The sequence below is a fragment of the Panulirus ornatus genome, chromosome 4 (genome assembly GCF_036320965.1).
Source record: "Panulirus ornatus isolate Po-2019 chromosome 4, ASM3632096v1, whole genome shotgun sequence".
Classification (NCBI taxonomy): Eukaryota; Metazoa; Arthropoda; class Malacostraca; order Decapoda; family Palinuridae; genus Panulirus; species Panulirus ornatus.
Window position 1 is genome coordinate 81,888,232 of NC_092227.1, and position 20,378 is coordinate 81,908,609.

At 40.2% G+C, this 20,378-nt stretch overlaps 1 protein-coding gene across 5 annotated transcripts in view; it reads right to left on the minus strand.

Moving 5' to 3' along the window:
* The window catches only part of LOC139745916 (uncharacterized), a 46,410-nt gene that overhangs the window by 11,885 nt on the left and 14,147 nt on the right, over window positions 1–20,378 (minus strand). For all 5 annotated transcript variants that reach the window (XM_071656625.1, XM_071656617.1, XM_071656609.1 and 2 more), the window contains exons 2-4: window positions 11,298–12,030; window positions 9,349–10,171; window positions 4,434–4,616 (exon numbers count right to left, since the gene is read on the minus strand). In XM_071656625.1, the coding sequence (XP_071512726.1) occupies window positions 4,434–4,616; window positions 9,349–10,171; window positions 11,298–11,956 (1,665 nt within the window). In that variant the 5' untranslated portion in view covers window positions 11,957–12,030. The remainder of the gene's footprint in view (window positions 1–4,433; window positions 4,617–9,348; window positions 10,172–11,297; window positions 12,031–20,378) is intronic.

Genomic DNA, 20,378 nt, shown 5'->3' on the forward strand with positions numbered 1-20,378 from the left:
ATCAATTCAAAAATTCTTGTCTAGCATAGCTGTTTGTGTATGTGTACACGCCCACATGCTTGATATCAATCACTGCCTTTCCTCGCCTAACAGGCTGGTCTAATTTTCCTAGGCTGATGAGCTCATAATGCTTAAAAATTGTCTTGAGACCATTATGATGTTTGAAAATTGTCTTGAGCCCATAATGATTAAAAAAATTCTAAGAATTATGAATGTTGTAAGTGCATAAGCACCTATTTGCAATTATGATACTTCTTAAATTTCTATATGAAGTCCATATTGACTATGTATTCAATCATTCTATTCCATTCATCCACGATTCTTATACTAAAAAAGTACCTTTTCACACCATTCTTTGTAAATTTCTTGCTTAATTTCATGTTGTGTCCTCTGGCTGTTCTATCTCTACTTCTGTCAAAGAACTGTCTTATGTCTATGCCATCATAAATTTTAAGTCAGTTTTAAAAACCCAAATGTAGTGATCAGGTTACCCCTTACCCTTCTCTCTTCTATGAAAGACAAATTTAAGGCCTCCAGCCTTTCCCTGAAACACAAATCCTCATACATCTGGTACCATCTTTACTGCTCTCATCTGGACCTTCTCTATTAGCTTTTTGTGGTTCTTTAGGTGTGGTGACCAAACGTGATGAGCATATTTCAGTTCTGGCCTTATGTGTGGTCTTGACCATTTACTACAAATCCATCAACATTTGTGTACCATTCACTACTAATCCAACAGCATTCATGCACATTACTTTCAGTCTAACATTACCATCACCAAACATTCCTGCCTTACCTGTAGTGCTGGCGAAGGTGTTCTGCCCTCTTGCCTCATTTGATGTCACTCATATTTTGACATCTGACTCTACTATATACTTTTCTCCCCTTCTTTCCTTCATCTATCATGTTTGATAAATTCACTGAAAAATTTCACCTCGTTTTTAAGTCTCTTTCCCTATCATGACTAGAAGACGCTAAAGCAAACATAACCATAATTAGACATCCTCTTATGCCCTGATTATGGTCACCAATTCTTCTCTTTTCCTTTACCAATGAAATTACATCTGGCAGTCCTCTTATGCTCTAATTATAGCCACCAAGTCTTCTTTTTCCCTTTAACAATGAAATTACATCTGGCAGTAATCATTCTAATATATGCACTTCTTTCTCCCTTTCCCCTTTCCTCTCTATCTGGTGTATGAGTTTCATCCAGCCCAAAAATATTTAAAGATTTATGTCATTATTCTGGTTTGTCATCACTAACTTTGGTACCACCCTCTTTAGGGCCAAGTCTGATAGTTTCAATTCTTCAACCTCTAAGTTTTTTACTTTCTCCGTAATCTCCCATCTAGCTATCAAGCACTGGTCATGTTTGATCTACACTTTTCTAAATTGTTCATTTAGTAGGCCATAAATTTTCATGACTACTATGTCTCTAACAGTGGATATTATTCTATCTGCAACTTATCCAAATCTCTGGGATTCATTAGTTACAATATCTACACTGCTCCTTATTCCCCTTACAGCCAACTATCTTTAAAAGTTTCCATAGCTTGCATTATGGGCAATTCCTTCTGTCTGACATTCTCTAATACATCAAGAATTGACCCTTCTGGCCCTTCTTGTTCTTTACTCATTCCATCTTCTTTTCTTTTTTTTTTTCTTGGTCATGTACCCTCTGATCTCCCTTACACAATGCAGATCTGAGTTCATGCTCTTTTACTCTAATCCTCAATTCTATCTTTAAGTTTGTGGCTCCTGTCATGGACAAGAATCCACATCAAGACCGGGCCATAACTGAAATGCAAAGAGCTTGATGAAAGGGAAAAAGAAGAGACTAGAAAGTTATTTATGAATTTTTAAGGAAAAGAAAAACCTGTCTTTTTAAGAAAAGGGTTTTTCTATCTTAAGACACACTGCATGATCCATGAACTGATTACTCAGTTTCTTTACTTCTCAATAATTTGTGTTAGGCTTTGGTCTTACAATTTAATAATTTCCAATAACATCTCCAAATAAGTGTTCTGTGGTGGTTCATCCTCCTTTTCTCTCTCATCTTTTCCCATGAATTTAGTCACACCTGAGTTGTCTTGTCAAATTCTTGTATCTGATTATTTAAAAAGAGAAGTTATTACTTGGATTTCTTTCTGTTGACAGGTGTGTCCCAGCTAATTCCTCTACTTTCTTCAAGAAATCTGCTCTTTCTTGGCTCAGGCAGTGCTTAAAGTCCTAAACTGATCCCCAAACGTAATACTTGTAACAGTAACAAAGCTTATTTTTATTATTATTTATTATACTTTGTCGCTGTCTCCCGCGTTTGCGAGGTAGCGCAAGGAAACAGACGAAAGAAATGGCCCAACCCCCCCATACACATGTATATACATACGTCCACACACGCAAATATACATACCTACACAGCTTTCCATGGTTTACCCCAGTCGCTTCACATGCCTTGATTCAATCCACTGACAGCACGTCAACCCCGGTATACCACATCGCTCCAATTCACTCTATTCCTTGCCCTCCTTTCACCCTCCTGCATGTTCAGGCCCCGATCACACAAAATCTTTTTCACTCCATCTTTCCACCTCCAATTTGGTCTCCCTCTTCTCCTCGTTCCCTCCACCTCCGACACATATATCCTCTTGGTCAATCTTTCCTCACTCATTCTCTCCATGTGCCCAAACCACTTCAAAACACCCTCTTCTGCTCTCTCAACCACGCTCTTTTTATTTCCACACATCTCTCTTACCCTTACGTTACTCACTCGATCAAACCACCTCACACCACACATTGTCCTCAAACATCTCATTTCCAGCACATCCATCCTCCTGCGCACAACTCTATCCATATCCCACGCCTCGCAACCATACAACATTGTTGGAACCACTATTCCTTCAAACATACCCATTTTTGCTTTCCGAGATAATGTTCTCGACTTCCACACATTCTTCAAGGCTCCCAGAATTTTCGCCCCCTCCCCCACCCTATGATCCACTTCCGCTTCCATGGTTCCATCCGCTGCCAGATCCACTCCCAGATATCTAAAACACTTCACTTCCTCCAGTTTTTCTCCATTCAAACTCACCTCCCAATTGACTTGACCCTCAACCCTACTGTACCTAATAACCTTGCTCTTATTCACATTTACTCTTAACTTTCTTCTTCCACACACTTCACCAAACTCAGTCACCAGCTTCTGCAGTTTCTCACATGAATCAGCCATCAGCGCTGTATCATCAGCGAACAACAACTGACTCACTTCCCAAGCTCTCTCATCCCCAACAGACTTCATACTTGCCCCTCTTTCCAAAACTCTTGCATTCACCTCCCTAACAACCCCATCCATAAACAAATTAAACAACCATGGAGACATCACACACCACTGCCGCAAACCTACATTCACTGAGAACCAATCACTTTCCTCTTTTCCTACACGTACACATGCCTTACATCCTCGATAAAAACTTTTCACTGCTTCTAACAACTTTCCTCCCACACCATATATTCTTAACACCTTCCACAGAGCATCTCTATCAACTCTATCATATGCCTTCTCCAGATCCATAAATGCTACATACAAATCCATTTGCTTTTCTAAGTATTTCTCACATACATTCTTCAAAGCAAACACCTGATCCACACATCCTCTACCACTTCTGAAACCACACTGCTCTTCCCCGATCTGATGCTCTGTACATGCCTTCACCCTCTCAATCAATACCCAGGAATACTCAACAAACTTATACCTCTGTAATTTGAGCACTCACTCTTATCCCCTTTGCCTTTGTACAATCGCACTATGCACGCATTCCGCCAATCCTCAGGCACCTCACCATGAGTCATACATACATTAAATAACCTTACCAACCAGTCAACAATACAGTTACCCCCTTTTTTAATAGATTCCACTGCAATACCATCCAAACCTGCTGCCTTGCTGGCTTTCATCTTCCGCAAAGCTTTCACTACCTCTTCTCTGTTTACCAAATAATTTTCCCTAACCCTCTCACTTTGCACACCACCTCGACCAAAACACCCTATATCTGCCACTCTATCATCAAACACATTCAACAAATCTTCAAAATACTCACTCCATCTCCTTCTCACATCACCACTACTTGTTATCACCTCCCCATTTGCGCCCTTCACTGAAGTTCCCATTTGCTCCCTTGTCTTACGCACTTTATTTACCTCCTTAATGGTAAAGCTTAATGGTACATAATAGCCTTGTTCACGACCTGCAGTTTTTGAATATTACAAACAACAATGTTATAATATTCAAGGATGATATATGTTCAAACAGTACATCTGCAGCGCAAAATGGGCTTTGGTGTTAATCATACTTTCATGATGCAAATTCAATTATAACACAGCACTATCTAACGATACAAAGTTAGTTTACCTAAATGTAAATCAACAAGAAGACTTACCGGCAGTGCATGAGACCATGAAGGAGGAGCAATCTGCATCAAAGCAGATACATAAACGCGACTACCATCATACACCAACTTGGAGAACAATTCACTATTGTTGACATTGTGCATTGCAAGGACTCCGCTTATCTGCATCCTCGTAGATGCTGAATGTGTCTGCACTATAGTGAAAAGCAGTTCCTAAAAAGATATAACAAATCAAGCATGCATTCTATTATAATTGAGATATCACAAAGTGAAAAGGCTTTGATCACCATCACTCAGAAATAAAGACTAATTATACACTATAACAGAGCATGGCAGATACATCAAGTATTGCTTTCTTATTGTAAACTTTATTAATTAAACACAAACCTATATATTCAAATTGCTTAAAAAGAAATAAAGGTTAATGAAATGTTATATACCATAATATATAAAAATATAAACTTTAAAATACAGAAAAGAATTTTCCACCTGCATGGTTGTGAGTACATAATAGGAAGCACTGGCTCTCAAGGGATCAATAAAATTTTCCTATAAATGCATATTTCACCTACTTTGACCACAATCGTATCTATTAAACCAACAAATTGTTGCTCACTGCACTGAGACCAAACAACTGCACAGTATTTCCTCCTGGCTTATGTCACCATTAATGAAGACTGCTGGTGGTACCTCTTACCTGATAACCTGTCATCACTTTGTTCACAATTCTGCTCTGCAGCCCTATTGTTGTTACTGCAGTTTTTATAAATCAAATAATTTAATTCCAAGTTCTTTACTTCTGACCCTCAGAATTAAGTAAACTGTATATAAAATTTTTCTAATTTTGTCTGGCGATACAAATTATAAATACTAATCAACTTGGGGGAACAAGAGTCAGTTAGTTACTCTGGATGTTCATGATGTCATCAATAAGAGAAGTGGACAACACCAATTTGTAAATATTTTCTAGATGTAACTTAGTCTATGCTTACAAAGTACAGCACAAAAATATGCATCATACCTTTTAAAAAATCACAAAATGAACCTGAGTGCATTAGATTCAAGTGAGAAACTGCAGAAGTAAGCAATGAGTTTGGGACTGTGTGTGAATGGAGGAAGATGAGAGTATCATGAATACAAGCAAGGTAATTAGGTTTAGCAAGGTAGAAGGAGAGGTTACTTGGGGTTGAGTATGAAAGGAGAAAATTTTGAGGAATTGAAGTGTTTTAAATACCTGAGAGTGGACTCAGCAGCAAAGAGAACCATAGAAGCAGGAATCATAAGATTGATGAGGGGTTGGAGGTTCCTGAAGCACTGAAGAATGTGCAGAAAGAAAGGTCATTATCCGGGAGAGCAAAAATGGGTATGTTTGAAGATGCAGTAGTTGCAATAATGTTGTATCAATGCAAATCAAGGGCTGTAGATGAGGATGTGCAGAGAAGGGTAGAAGTCTTGGAAATTAAGAGGTGAGGTAATAGAGAGAGTATGGTTGAGAGAGCCAAAGAGGATGTGATAAAATGATTTGGACACATGGAAAGAATGAGTGAGGAGAGGCTGACAGAGGGAACATGTGTCAGAAGTGAAGGGGTCGAGTAGAAATGGGAGACCTAATTGGAGATGGAAGGATAGAGCGGAAAATATTTTGAGTGCTCTGGGCCTGAACACCCAAGAGGATGGAAGGGGTGCATGGGATAAAGTGGGTTGGAGTGATATGGTGCACAGAAAACAAAGGTCCTTGCACTGAACAGAACCAGGTATATGAAGCAGCTGGAGGACCACAAAAACGTCTGTAGGGCCACTGTGGATAGAGGGCTATAGTTTCAGCGCATTACACATAACAACTAAAGAATGGATATGAACAACTGAGGTCTTTCTTCATCTGTTCCTGGTGCTATCTATCTTGGTGCTATTTATTTTGAAAAAATAAATCCATTTATTACTTATTTATCCATCTATGATTATCCTTGAAACAATTTTATGAGAGTCCTGATGTCTAATGACTCCCAGAGTCCCAGGATATGCTGCTTTTACAAGCATGGCCATATAAACTCCTTGAACGTTGGACGTTCTCTCATGATACTATACTCCCAATAATACAGCCTAGTCAAAGATGGCATTTTGCTTTTAGTATAAGCTATTGTAGGCAGAGCCCAATAACACTTCTGAATATATGTATATATAGAAGAAGAGAGAGGCATTTGGACGATTTTTGCAGGGAAAAAATGCAATTGAGTGGGAGATGTATAAAAGAAAGAGACAGGAGGTCAAGAGAAAGGTGCAAGAGGTGAAAAAAAGGGCAAATGAGAGTTGGGGTGAGAGAGTATCATTACATTTTAGGGAGAATAAAAAGATGTTCTGGAAGGAGGTAAATAAAGTGTGTAAGACAAGGGAGCAAATGGGAACTTCAGTGAAGGGCGCTAGTGGGGAGGTGATAACAAGTAGTGGTGATGTGAGGAGATGGAGTGAGTATTTTGAAGGTTTGTTGAATGTGTTTGATGATAGAGTGGCAGATATAGGGTGTTTTGGTCGAGGTGGTGTGCAAAGTGAGAGGGTTAGGGAAAATGATTTGGTAAACAGAGAAGAGGTAGTAAAAGCTTTGCGGAAGACGAAAGCCGGCAAGGCAGCAGGTTTGGATGGCACTGCAGTGGAATCTATTAAAAAAGGGGGTAACTGTATTGTTGACTGGTTGGTAAGGTTATTTAATGTATGTATGACTCATGGTGAGGTGCCTAAGGATTGGCAGAATGCGTGCATAGTGCCATTGTACAAAGGCAAAGGGGATAAGAGTGAGTGCTCAAATTACAGAGGTATAAATTTGTTGAGTATTCCTGGTAAATTATATGGGAGGGTATTGATTGAGAGGGTGAAGGCATGTACAGAGCATCAGACTGGGGAAGAGCAGTGTGGTTTCAGAAGTGGTAGAGGATGTGTGGATCAGGTGTTTGCTTTGAAGAATGTATGTGAGAAATACTTAGAAAAGCAAGTGGATTTGTATGTAGCATTTATGGATCTGGAGAAGGTATATGATAGAGTTGATAGAGATGCTTTGTGGAAGGTATTAAGAATATATGGTGTGGGAGGCAAGTTGTTAGAAGCAGTGAAAAGTTTTTATCGAGGATGTAAGGCATGTGTACGTGTACGAAGAGAGGAAAGTGATTGGTTCTCGGTGAATGAAGGTTTGCGGCAGGGGTGTGTGATGTCTCCATGGTTGTTTAATTTGTTTATGGATGGAGTTGTTAGGGAGGTGAATGCAAGAGTTTTGGAAAGAGGGGCAAGTATGAAGTCTGTTGGGGATGAGAGAGCTTGGGAAGTGAGTCAGTTGTTGTTCGCTGATGATACAGCGCTGGTGGCTGATTCATGTGAGAAACTGCAGAAGCTGGTGACTGAGTTTGGTAAAGTGTGTGAAAGAAGAAAGTTAAGAGTAAATGTGAATAAGAGCAAGGTTATTAGGTACAGTAGGGTTGAGGGTCAAGTCAATTGGGAGGTAAGTTTGAATGGAGAAAAACTGGAGGAAGTAAAGTGTTTTAGATATCTGGGAGTGGATCTGGCAGCGGATGGAACCATGGAAGTGGAAGTGAATCATAGGGTGGGGGAGGGGGCGAAAATCCTGGGAGCCTTGAAGAATGTGTGGAAGTTGAGAACATTATCTCGGAAAGCAAAAATGGCTATGTTTAAAGGAATAGTGGTTCCAACAATGTTGTATGGTTGCGAGGCGTGGGCTATGGATAGAGTTGTGCGCTGGAGGGTGGATGTGCTGGAAATGAGATGTTTGAGGACAATGTGTGGTGTGAGGTGGTTTGATCGAGTAAGTAATGTAAGGGTAAGAGAGATGAGTGGAAATAAAAAGAGCGTGGTTGAGAGAGCAGAAGAGGGTGTTTTGAAATGGTTTGGGCACATGGAGAGAATGAGTGAGGAAAGATTGACCAAGAGGATATATGTGTCGGAGGTGGAGGGAACGAGGAGATGTGGGAGACCAAATTGGAGGTGGAAAGATGGAGTGAAAAAGATTTTGTGTGATCGGGGCCTGAACATGCAGGAGGGTGAAAGGAGGGCAAGGAATAGAGTGAATTGGATCGATGTGGTATACTGGGGTTGACGTGCTGTCAGTGGATTGAATCAGGGCATGTGAAGCGTCTGGGGTAAACCATGGAAAGTTGTGTGGGGCCTGGATGTGGAAAGGGAGCTGTGGTTTTCGGGCATTATTGCATGACAGCTAGAGACTGAGTGTGAACAAATGGGGCCTTTGTTGTCTTTTCCTAGTGCTACCTCGCACACATGAGGGGGGAGGGGGATGGTATTCCATGTGTGGCGGGGTGGCGATGGGAATGAATAAAGGCAGACAGTGTGAATTGTGTGCATGGGTATATATGTATGTGTCTGTCTGTGTATATATATATATATATGTGTGTGTACATTGAGATGTATAGGTATGTATATTTGCGTGTGTGGACGTGTATGTATATACATTGTGTATGGGGGTGGGTTGGGCCATTTCTTTCGTCTGTTTCCTTGCGCTACCTCGCAAACGCAGGAGACAGCGTCAAAGGAAAATAAATAAATAAATAAAATATTAAGTACACATAACAAATAGACTTTGAGTGTGAACAAATGTGGCCTTTTTTGTCTGTTTTCCTGGCGCTACCTCATTGAAGCATGGGATGCGATGCTGGCTCCTATGGGGCGGGATAGCGCCGGGAATGAATGAAGGCAAGCAAGTATGAATATGTACACGTGTATATATGTATATGTCTGTGTATGTATCTGTGAATATGTTGATATGTAAATGTATAAGTATGTATACGTGCGTGTATGGGCGTTCATGAATATAAGTGTGTATATGAGTGGATGGGCCACTCTTCGTCTGTTTCCTGGTGCTACCTCGCTTGACATGGAAAACAACAATTAAGTGGAACAAATAAAATACATAAAATAAATTTAATCTTACCTTTGATAATTTCTTCAGTCTATCATTCATGTGAGATGATCTTAAGCTTGATGTCCACTGCAGTGTATCATTGACAGTTTTGTCAATCATTTTGAAAACTGATAATGGTTCTGACAAAGTTTTGACAGTTGACATATCAGTTATGGTTTGCTGTAAATGTGCTTCCACCTGTACACTATCTTCCAGCATCTTTTCTAATTGCTTTTGCTTCTTTCTGATACAATCAAGGGCAGTTTCCATCGTAACTGACATCGTCACCAGTTTGTCACAGAAATCTTTTGTTTCACTTAGAGACATTTTGAGATTTTGATGTGCATTTTCAACAACTGATTCTTTCACGTGTATCATTTGAGACAATGATTCTTTGTATGGTACAAGAGCACAGTCATTACTACTATGATCAATTCTACCACATTCAGTACACACCCACTTGTCACATTTTGCACAATGAGCATTCACAATTACCCCAGCCTTCAAGCAATTACTGTAATGGGGTGACTTTTCTTTTGGTTCTGGAGATGCTGAAGCCTTCATAGCTTCTCTACTCACAGCTTGTAATTTACCTCGAGAGGGTAAGTTGCTAACTGCCATTGCAGAATTAAATGAATCATTACTTTGAACATCCAAGAGAGAGAAATTAATTGATAAATCCTCAACCCTTTTTACTCTTTCTGTTTCCCTGTTGCACTGAGGGCAACGTATGGAACAATTTTGCATTAATCCTGCAACACAAAAGGAGCACAAGGAATGGCCACAATTCAAATTCCTTGGCTTACGGTCTTCTTCATTGAATTTGTATAAACATAGAGGACATTCAATCAATCTGCAAAATCAAAAATGATATCTGCAAGCATAATATTAAACAACTGTTTGATGTATTTCAGAGTCAAAAGGAAAGGTAACATATAATACACAGTATAACAAAATAATTAATAAGGAAAGATAAACTAAAAACAGCAACAAATGATCAGTGTTTAAAGTTAAAAGCTTTGCCTAAAAATAACTGGGTCAACCATGAGTGAGAAATAATTTGCACTGGTTGCCATTAAATTTTAGTCCAAACTGAAAACTGATCAATTTATATGGCTTGAGTTAAAAGTACAGTAGTAATGCACAGAAACTCCATGACCTTAATACAGCTTTTGAATCATCCATTTGTAGATAAATATGAAAAAACTTTTCTGATACACAATATCATGAGCAGTGGTTAATAATGAAGCATTCATAGATGATTTTCAAATCAAGTTTTCACAGAACACTTCTCATGATTCCAGATAAGGGATTACTCATACAGTGTACTGCTGTTAAGTTAATGAGCAAGTATTAAAACTGGAATACAGAATTTCTTTCAGAGAGGAAGTAATGGATTCAAATAAAGGGGCAATTAGTTTCTCACAGGGAAGAGTTCTTGGGGAACTAATTTCTTTTTTATGATCCTTGTAAATGACCTACTTGATGGCACCCAGTTCAACTGGCAAACCTTTCCATGGTTCCTTGTTTTCTCAACTGAGATGTCTGGTTTTGTATATATTCTCTCATTCATGCTGACTTTGTATCTTTTAAAAAGGCTAGATATACAGTCTAAAGCTTGGTGTTTCTGTTTATTTTTCCAGCAAGTTTACTCATGTTAGAGAAGAAAAGAGAGCAAATAGCATTATTTTGTCAACAGAAGACAACCATAGTATCATCAGAATGGAAAACATAAGGAAAGGTCATATAATAGAAGCTGTCTGAGATGTTTTTGGCTATAGATCACGAAACACCTATTTGTGAATGAACTGGACAGATAATCACACTTTCGCAGGACTAAGTAATGTAGAAATTAATGCTTTTCACCAGCTCAAAGCCAACTTTATAGTAAATCAAAATTTACTAAATACTTATAATACTTTAATCAAATATCCTTCAAGAAATTTCAATTAATTATAACAACAAGAGAATTTACCTACCGTTGACTATGCCCTGCTTTAGGTTTTCTCTCTTGATTGACATTCTGATAATGATGAAAATTTTGGTTAGAGTAGTGCTTGATAGAATGTCTTCCATAATTATAATTGCCTTGGAACTGATGTTTATCTTGCAAACTCTTATTGCCTTTGAAATTGTCTGGACAAACATATCCTTGGTTGCTGTCATAAACTTGCTTATCATTTTGTTGGGTTTCACTGTTTCCATTTCTATGATTATGATGTTTATGGTTCTGCTTTCCAGACCAAGGAAACACACTGTCATCTTTTAAACTGTCATAATATTCATGTTGTGTATCCCTAATGGTGCACTGATGGTTGTGTCCTGTTCTACTGGTGTAGTTGAGGCTAAAAGCAGTTCTCTGATCCGATACATTCTGTTGAGTACCCAGCTGACTTCGTGGTCTATCATCATATTTGTGTGGAAGATCTCCAAAGCTGCTAACTTCCATACTTTGGATGCTATTGTGATTCTGCTGCCCAGGTACATTTAGGTCTGTATCAGAATTTTCCCTACAATTATTTCCTTCCCACTCTCCCTTCTGCCTGTTTCTATTTTGGGTAGATGCCTCTGACAGGAATGGATTATGGCCTTTTTGATTGTTGCTCTTTTGTCGATTGTTGCTCTTTCTTTTACCCATACTGTCCAGAGAGCAAGAAATTTGTATTCAAGACAGTCCTTTGGGCGTGATTACCTCAGATGTGTGATGCTCACCTGAAATTTATTAGACAATGTCAAGGAAGTCCATGTATGTTCAGCTTATGTACATAACATCTGAAAACAATTTCACATTTTCCAGGCAATAGAACTCAAATTGCAACGTACGGCAAATATATTTCATTCAGTATGATTGGTACTGCTATATAAAAGCACCTACAATCACGCTGAAAAATTAAAAAGGAAAGGTTGATCCGAAACCTTAAAAAGCAGAAACATTCGATTCATGAAAGTAAAATTTCAGTCAAAAATTGAAAAATCAAGTAATGTGACAAGTACACTGATGGTAAAAGATTTGAATCATTGTCATCTGTTAATAATGTTGGTGATCTGAAGTGTTTTTGAGATTGACAGAAGACCAAAAATTGAGATATGAAAACAGAAAATTATGAAGAAATACTTGATAAATCATAAACATATATGAGGCCTAGTATTAGACCATAAGAACAACAATGAAACAAAAAAATTACTCAGAAAGCCCAACCATGTATTAAGAAAAAAATCTGAACTTATATGTCCATCAGCTGCCAGATGAACAGTGTGAATGTAATCTGCTTGATTCTAGTGAAGCTTTTGACACATTCACATTCAAATGCTCACAAGCAGTATAAAGGGGAATCCTCCCCCTTCAAGCACTCTACTGTCGACTCTCAGGACTGGCACTCCATCACACCTTACTCAGCACCGTCTCTGTGATGAGGAGTCCCATGACAAGGATAATCATGTTTCTGCTGCCACCTCACTTCCTTAAAAAAGCCTACACTACTGCTTTACCAGGCTGGAAAGGGGAAGATGCTCATGATGTGAGTGCTCTTGACAGAAAGAGAGGAGAGGCACCTACTAGCAATGTGATGTCTGAGCAGCGGCACTGTGTGTAAAGCTTGTTTCAATCTCTACCATAAATATAGAGTGAATTATATCTGAATAAGTGCCTTACTAGTAATGAATATTCATTTGTTTCATAATTTTCTTATTTATAAATGTAAATGAATTTATGTAGCCTGTTACTAAATATACCTCAGTTTATGTATGATTTTTTTGTTTTCATATATATAGCGTGGGCTATGGATAGAGTTGTGCGCAGGAGGATGGATGTGCTGGAAATGAGATGTTTGAGGACAATGTGTGGTGTGAGGTGGTTTGATCGAGTGAGTAACGTAAGGGTAAGAGAGATGTGTGGAAATAAAAAGAGCATGGTTGAGAGAGCAGAAGAGGGTGTTTTGAAGTGGTTTGGGCACATGGAGAGAATGAGTGAGGAAAGATTGACCAAGAGGATATATGTGTCGGAGGTGGAGGGAACGAGGAGAAGAGGGAGACCAAATTGGGGGTGGAAAGATGGAGTGAAAAAGATTTTGTGTGATCGGGGCCTGAACATGCAGGAGGGTGAAAGGAGGGCAAGGAATAGAGTGAATTGAAGCGATGTGGTATACCGGGGTTGACGTGCTGTCAGTGGATTGAATCAAGGCATATGAAGCGTCTGGGGTAAACCATGGAAAGCTGTGTAGGTATGTATATTTGCGTGTGTGGACATATGTATATACATGTGTATGGGGGGGGGTTGGGCCATTTCTTTCGTCTGTTTCCTTGCGCTACCTCGCAAACGCGGGAGACAGCGACAAAGTATAATAAAAAAAAAAAAAAAATATATATATATATATATATATATATATATATATCCCTGGGGATAGGGGATTAAGAATACTTCCCACGTATTCCCTGCGTGTCGTAGAAGGCGACTAAAAGGGGAGGGAGCGGGGGGCTGGAAATCCTCCCCTCTCGGTTTTTTTTTTTCAATTTTCCAAAAGAAGGAACAGAGAATTGGGCCAGGTGAGGGTATTCCCTCAAAGGCCCAGTCCTCTGTTCTTAACGCTACCTCGCTAATGCGGGAAATGGCGAATAGTTTGAAAAAAAAAAAAAAAAAAAAAAAAATATATATATATATATATATTCATCTATCTATCTGTCTATAATTCTGATGCTCATTCCCTCTAAGAACTCACATAGAGGGGTGGCCAAAGTAAAACAGTCTCCGTTTATCCCTGTCCTTACATGCCTCCTTCGCATACGCTATTCCACGCATTCTTCCTCTGTTTCTCTCCCTCCCTCCACCCTATTTGGCTGTCATAGGTGGTCTTCCACTCACAAAAACCCTTTTAGTACTATCATACACTCTCCTTGTAAACTTCCAACCTTGCATTCTTTCCACATACCCAAACCCCCTCAAAGTATCACGTTTCACCCATCCTACTACTCCACAATTCATTCCCATTCCGTTCCTTGCCATACCACATCTCTCGTACACCCTTCCATTTCCTTCTTCATTCCATCTGGTCACACTACATTCTCTTCTCATATAGCTCATTTCCACATGCTGGATTCTTGACTGCTGTGCTGTTTTCCTATGAGGTAGGGTAGCACCTGGAAAGGATGAAGGCAAGCAAGTATGAATATGTACATGTGTATGTATGTAATGTCTGCATATGTGTATATGTATGTATATGTTGCTATGTATAGGTACGTATATATGCGTATGTGGGCATTTATGTATATATATGTATATATAATGAGTGGATGGACCATTCTTCATCTGTTACCTGGTGCTACCTCACTGACAAGGGACACAGTGACTTTCCATGGTTTACCCCAGATGCTTTACATGCCCTGGTTCAATCCACTGACAGCACATCAACCCTGGTATACCACATTGTTCCAATTCACTCTATTCCTTGCATGCCTTTCACCTTCCTGTTCGTTCAGGCCCCAACTGCTCAAAATCTTTTTCACTCAATCCTTCCACCCACAATTTGGTCTTCCACTTCTCATTCCCTCCACCTCTGAAACATATATCCTCTTTGTCAATCTTTTCTCACTCATTCTCTCCATGTGACCAAACCATTCCAACATACCCTCTTCTGCTCTCTCAACCACACTTTTTTTATTACCACACATCTCTCTTACCCTTTCATTATTTACATGATCAAACCACCTCACACCACATATTGTCCTCAAACATTTCCAACACATCCACCCTCCTCTGCATAACCCTATCTATAGCCCATGCCTCACAAACATATAACATTGTTGGAACCACTATTCCTTCAAACATAACCATTTTTGCTCTCCAAGATAATGTTCTCGCCTTCCACATATTCTTCAATGCTCTCAGAACCTTTGCCCCCTCCCAAACACTGTGACTCACTTCTGCTACCATGGTTCCCATCCACTGCTAAATACACTCCTACATATTCAAATCACTTCACTTTCTCCAGTTTTTCTCCATCCAAACGTATCTCCCAACTGACTTGTCCCTCAACCCTAATCAACCTAAATAATGTTGCTCTTATTCACATTTACTCTCAGCTTTCTTTTTTCACACACTTTACCAAACTCAGTCACCAACTTCTGCAGTTTCTCACCCAAATCAGCCACCAGCGCTGTATCATCAGCAAACAACAACTGACTCACTTCCCAAGCCCTCTCATCCACAACAGACTGCACACTTGACCCTCTCCAAAACTCCTGCATTCACCACCCTAACAACCACATCCATAAACAAATTAAACAACCATGGAGACATCACGCACCCCTGCCACAAACCAACATTCACTGGCTCCCAAAACTTTCCTCTCTTCCTACTCGTGTACATGCCTTACATCCTCAATACAAACTTTTCACTACTTCTAGCAACCTACCTCTCAAACCATATACTCTTAATACCTTCCAAAAAAAGCATCTCTATCAACCCTATCATGTGTCTTCTCCAGATCCATAAATGATAAATACAAATCCATCTGATTTCAAAGTATTTCTCACATACATTCTTCAAAACAAACACCTGATCCACACATCCTCTACCACTTCTGAGCCTACATTGCTCTTCCCCAGTCTGATGCTCTGTACATGCCTTCACCCTCTCAATCAATGCCCTACCATATAATTTCCCAGGAATACTCAACAAACTTATACCTCTGTAATTTGAACATCCACCTATATCCTCTTTGCCTTTGTACAATGGCACTATGCATGCATTTTGCCAATCCTCAGGCACTTCACCATGAATCATACATAAAATGAATATCCTTAACAACCAGTCAACAACAGCCAACCCCTTTTTTTATAAATTCCACAGCAATACCATCCAAACCCGCTGATTTCCAGGGTTTCATCTTCCTCAAAGCTTTCACTACCTCTTCCCTGTTTACAAAACCATTCTCCCTGACCCTCTCACTTCGCATACCACCTCAACCAAAACACCCTATATCTGCCACTCTTATCATCAAACACATTCAACAAACCTTCAAAATATTCACTCCATTTCCTTCTCACTTCACCACCACTTGTTATTACCTCCCCATCAACCACCTTCACTGATGTTCCCATTTCTTCTCTTGTCTGATGCACATTATCTATCTCCTCCCAAAACATCTTTTTATTCTCCCTACAATCTAATGATATTCTCTCATCCTAATTCTCATCTGCCCTCTTTTTCACCTCTTGCACCTTTCCCTTGACTTCCTGCCACTTTCTTTTATACATCTACCTGGTATTTGCACTACCCTGTAAAAACTGTCAATACGCCTTTCTCATCTCTTTCATTAACAATCTTACACCTTCATTCCACCACTCACTACCCTTTCTAATCTGCCCACCTCCCACCTTTCTCATGCCACAAGCATCTTTTGTGTGAGCCATCACTGCTTCCCTAAATACATCCCATTCCTCTCCCACTCTCCTTACATCATTTGCTCTCACCTTTTTGCCATTCTGCAATCAATCTTATATCTTTTTTCATATATATTCGTCATTTCCCAATAAGGTATACCAGGGTCAATGTGCCGTCAATGGTTTGGGAATGTCTTGGGAGTAAAGTCAGGGGTTGGTGAGAAGACAAGAGCAAAGGAAGGAGTAGCACTGCTCCTGAAGCAGTTGTTGGAATATGTGATAAGAGTGTAAGAAAGTACACTCTAGATTGATATGGGTAAAACTGAAAGTGGATGGAGAGAGATGGGTGATTATTGGTGCATATGCACCTGTGGCATGAGAAGAAAGATCATGAGAGGCATGGGTTTTGGGAGCAGCTGAGTGAGTGTGTTAGCAGCTTTGATGCAAGAGACCGGGTTATAGTGATGGGTGATTTGAAGGCAAAGGTGAGTAATGTGGCAGTTGAGGGTATAATTGGTGTACATGGGGTGTTCAGTGTTGTAAATAGAAATGAAGAGCTTGTAGATTTGTGTGCTGAAAAAGACTGGTGATTGGGAATACCTGGTTTAAAAAGAAAGTTATATTTAAGTATGTGTATACGAACAAAGTGTATAGGAACGCGCACCTTCATAGAACATAAAAGCCTCCAACAGCCAGGATCGAACCCGGGACCCCCGTGCAAGAGACGGGAATGCTAACCGCTAGGCTCATAGCCTCTGGCACAGGGGTCCCAGGTTCGATCCTGGCTGTTGGAGGTTTGTATGTTATATGTATGTAAGTAGGAGATGGCCAGAGAACATTACTGAATTACGTGTTAATTGATAGGCTCGCGAAAGAGAGACTTTTGGATGTCAATGTGCCGAGTGGGGCAACTGGAGGGATGTCTGATCATTATCTTGTTGAGGAAAAGGTGAAGATATGTAGAGGTTTTCAGAAAAGAAGAGAGCACGTTGGGGTGAAGAGAGTGGTGAAAGTAAGTGAGCTTAGAAAGGAGACGTGTGAGAAGTACCAGGTAGAATGAATGCAGAATGGAAAAAGGTGAGAGCAAATGACATAAGGGGAGTGGGGAGGAATGGGATATATTTAGGGAAGCACTGATGGCTTGTGCAAAAGATGCTTGTGGCATGAGAAAGGTGGGAGGTGGGCAGATTAGAAAGGGTAGTGAGTAGTGGGATGAAGAAGTAAGATTGTTAGTGAAAGAGAAGGGAGAGGCATTTGGACAATTTTTGCAGGGAAATAGTGCAAATGAATGGGAGATGTATAAAAGAAAGAGGCAAGAGGTCAAGAGATAGGTGCAAGAGGTGAAAAAGAGGGCAAATGAGAGTTGGGGGTGAGATAGTATCATTAAATTTTAGGAAAAATAAAAAGATGTTTTGGAAGGATTACGGTAAATAAAGTGCATAAGACAAGAGAGCAAATGGGAACATCGGTGAAGGGAGCAAATGGGGAGGTAATGACAGGTAGTGGTGAAGTGAGAGGGAGGAGTGAGTATTTTGAAGGTTTGATTAATGTGTTTGATGATAGAGTAGCAGATATAGGGTGTTTTGGTCAAGGTGGTGTGCGAAGTGAGAGGGTCAGGGAGAATGGCTTGGTAAACAGAGAAGAGGTAGTGAAAGCTTTGCAGAAAATGAAAGCCGGCAAGGTGGCAGGTTTGGATGGTAGTCCTGTGGAATTCATTGAAAAAGTGGGTGACTGTGTTGTTGACTGGTTGGTGAGGATATTCAAAGCATTTAGGTTCATGGTGAAGTGCCTGAGGATTGGCGAATGCATGTATAGTGCCACTGTACAAAGGCAAAGGGGATTAAGGTGAGTGTTCAAATTATGGAGGTATAAGTTTGTTGAGTATTCCTGGGAAATTATATGGGAGGGTATTGATTGAGAGGGTAAAGGCATGTACAGAGCATCAGATTGGGAAGGAGCAGTGTGGTTTCAGAAGTGGTAGAGGATGTGTGGATTAGGTGTTTGAAGAATGCATGTGAGAAATACTCAGAAAAACAGATAGATTTGCATGTAGTATTTATGGATCTCGAGAAAGGATATGATAAGAGTTGATAGAGATGCTCTGTGGAAGGTATTAAGAGTATATTGTATGGGAGGTAAGTTGCTAGAAGCAGTGAAAAGTTTTTATCGAGGATATAAGGCATGTGTTCGAGTAGGAAGAAAGTGATTGGTTCTTAGTGAATGTTGGTTTGCAGCAGGGGTGCATGATGTCGCCATGGTTGTTTAATTTGTTTATGGATGGGGTTGTTAGGGAGGTAAATGCAAGAGTTTTGGAGAGAGGGGCAAGTATCTAGTCTGTTATGGATGAGAGGGCTTGGGAAGTGAGTCAGTTGTTGTTCGCTGATGATACAGCGCTGGTGGCTGATTCGAGCGAGAAACTGCAGAAGTTGGTAACTGAGTTGGTATAGTGTGTCAAAGAAGAAAGTTGAGAGAAAATGTGAATAAGAGCAAGGTTGTTAGCTTCAGTAGGGTTGAGGGACAAGTTAATTGGGAGCGAAGTTTGAATGAAGAAAAATAGAGGAAGTGAAGTGTTTTAGATATCTGGGAGAGGACTTAGCAGCAGATGGAACCATAGAAGTGTAAGTGATTCACAGGGTGGGGGAGGGGGCAAAGGTTTTGGAAGCATTGAAGAATGTGTGGAAGGAGAGAACGTTATCTTAGAAAGCAAAAATGGGAATGTTTGAAGGAATAGTGGTTCCAACAATGTTATATGGTTGCAAGGCATGGGCTATAGATAAGGATGTATGGAGGAGGGTGGATGTGTTGGAAATGAAATGTTTCAGGACAATCTGTGGTGTGAGGTGGTTTGATCAAGCAAGAAATGAAAGGGTAAGAGAGATGTGTGGTTATAAAAAGAGTGTGGTTGAGAGAGCAGAAGGTGTGTTGAAATGGTTTGAACACATGGAGAGAATGAGTGAGGAAAGATTGACAAAGAGGATATATGTGTCAGAGGTGGAGGGAAGAGGGAGAAGCGGGAGACCCATTTGGAGGTGGAAAGATGGAATGAAAAAGATTTTGAGCTATTAGGGCCTGAACATGCAGGAGGGTGAAAGGCGTGCAAGGAATATAGTGAATTGGAACAATCCGGTATACCGGGGTTGGCGTGCTGTCAGTGGATTGAACCAGGGCATGTGAAGTGTCGGGTAAACCACTGAAAGGTCTGTGGGGCCTTTATGTGGAAAGGAAGCTGTGGTTGCAGTGCATTACACACGACAGCTAAAGACTGAGGGTGAACGAATGTGGCCTTTTTTTGTCTTTTCCTGGTGCTACCTCACTGGAGGGTGGGGAGTTGGGGGATGCTATTTCATGTGTGGCTGGGTGGAGACAGGAATGGATGAAGGCAGCAAGTATGAATATGTACATGTTTTATCTGTATATATCTGTGGAAAGAGGGGCAAGTATGAAGTCTGTTGGGGATGAGAGAGCTTGGGAAGTGAGTCAATTGTTGTTCGCTGATGATACAGCGCTGGTGGCTGATTCATGTGAGAAACTGCAGAAGCTGGTGACTGAGTTTGGTAAAGTGTGTGGAAGAAGAAAGTTGAGAGTAAATGTGAATAAGAGCAAGGTTATTAGGTACAGTAGGGGTGAGGGTCAAGTCAATTGGGAGGTGAGTTTGAATGGAGAAAAACTGGAGGAAGTGAAGT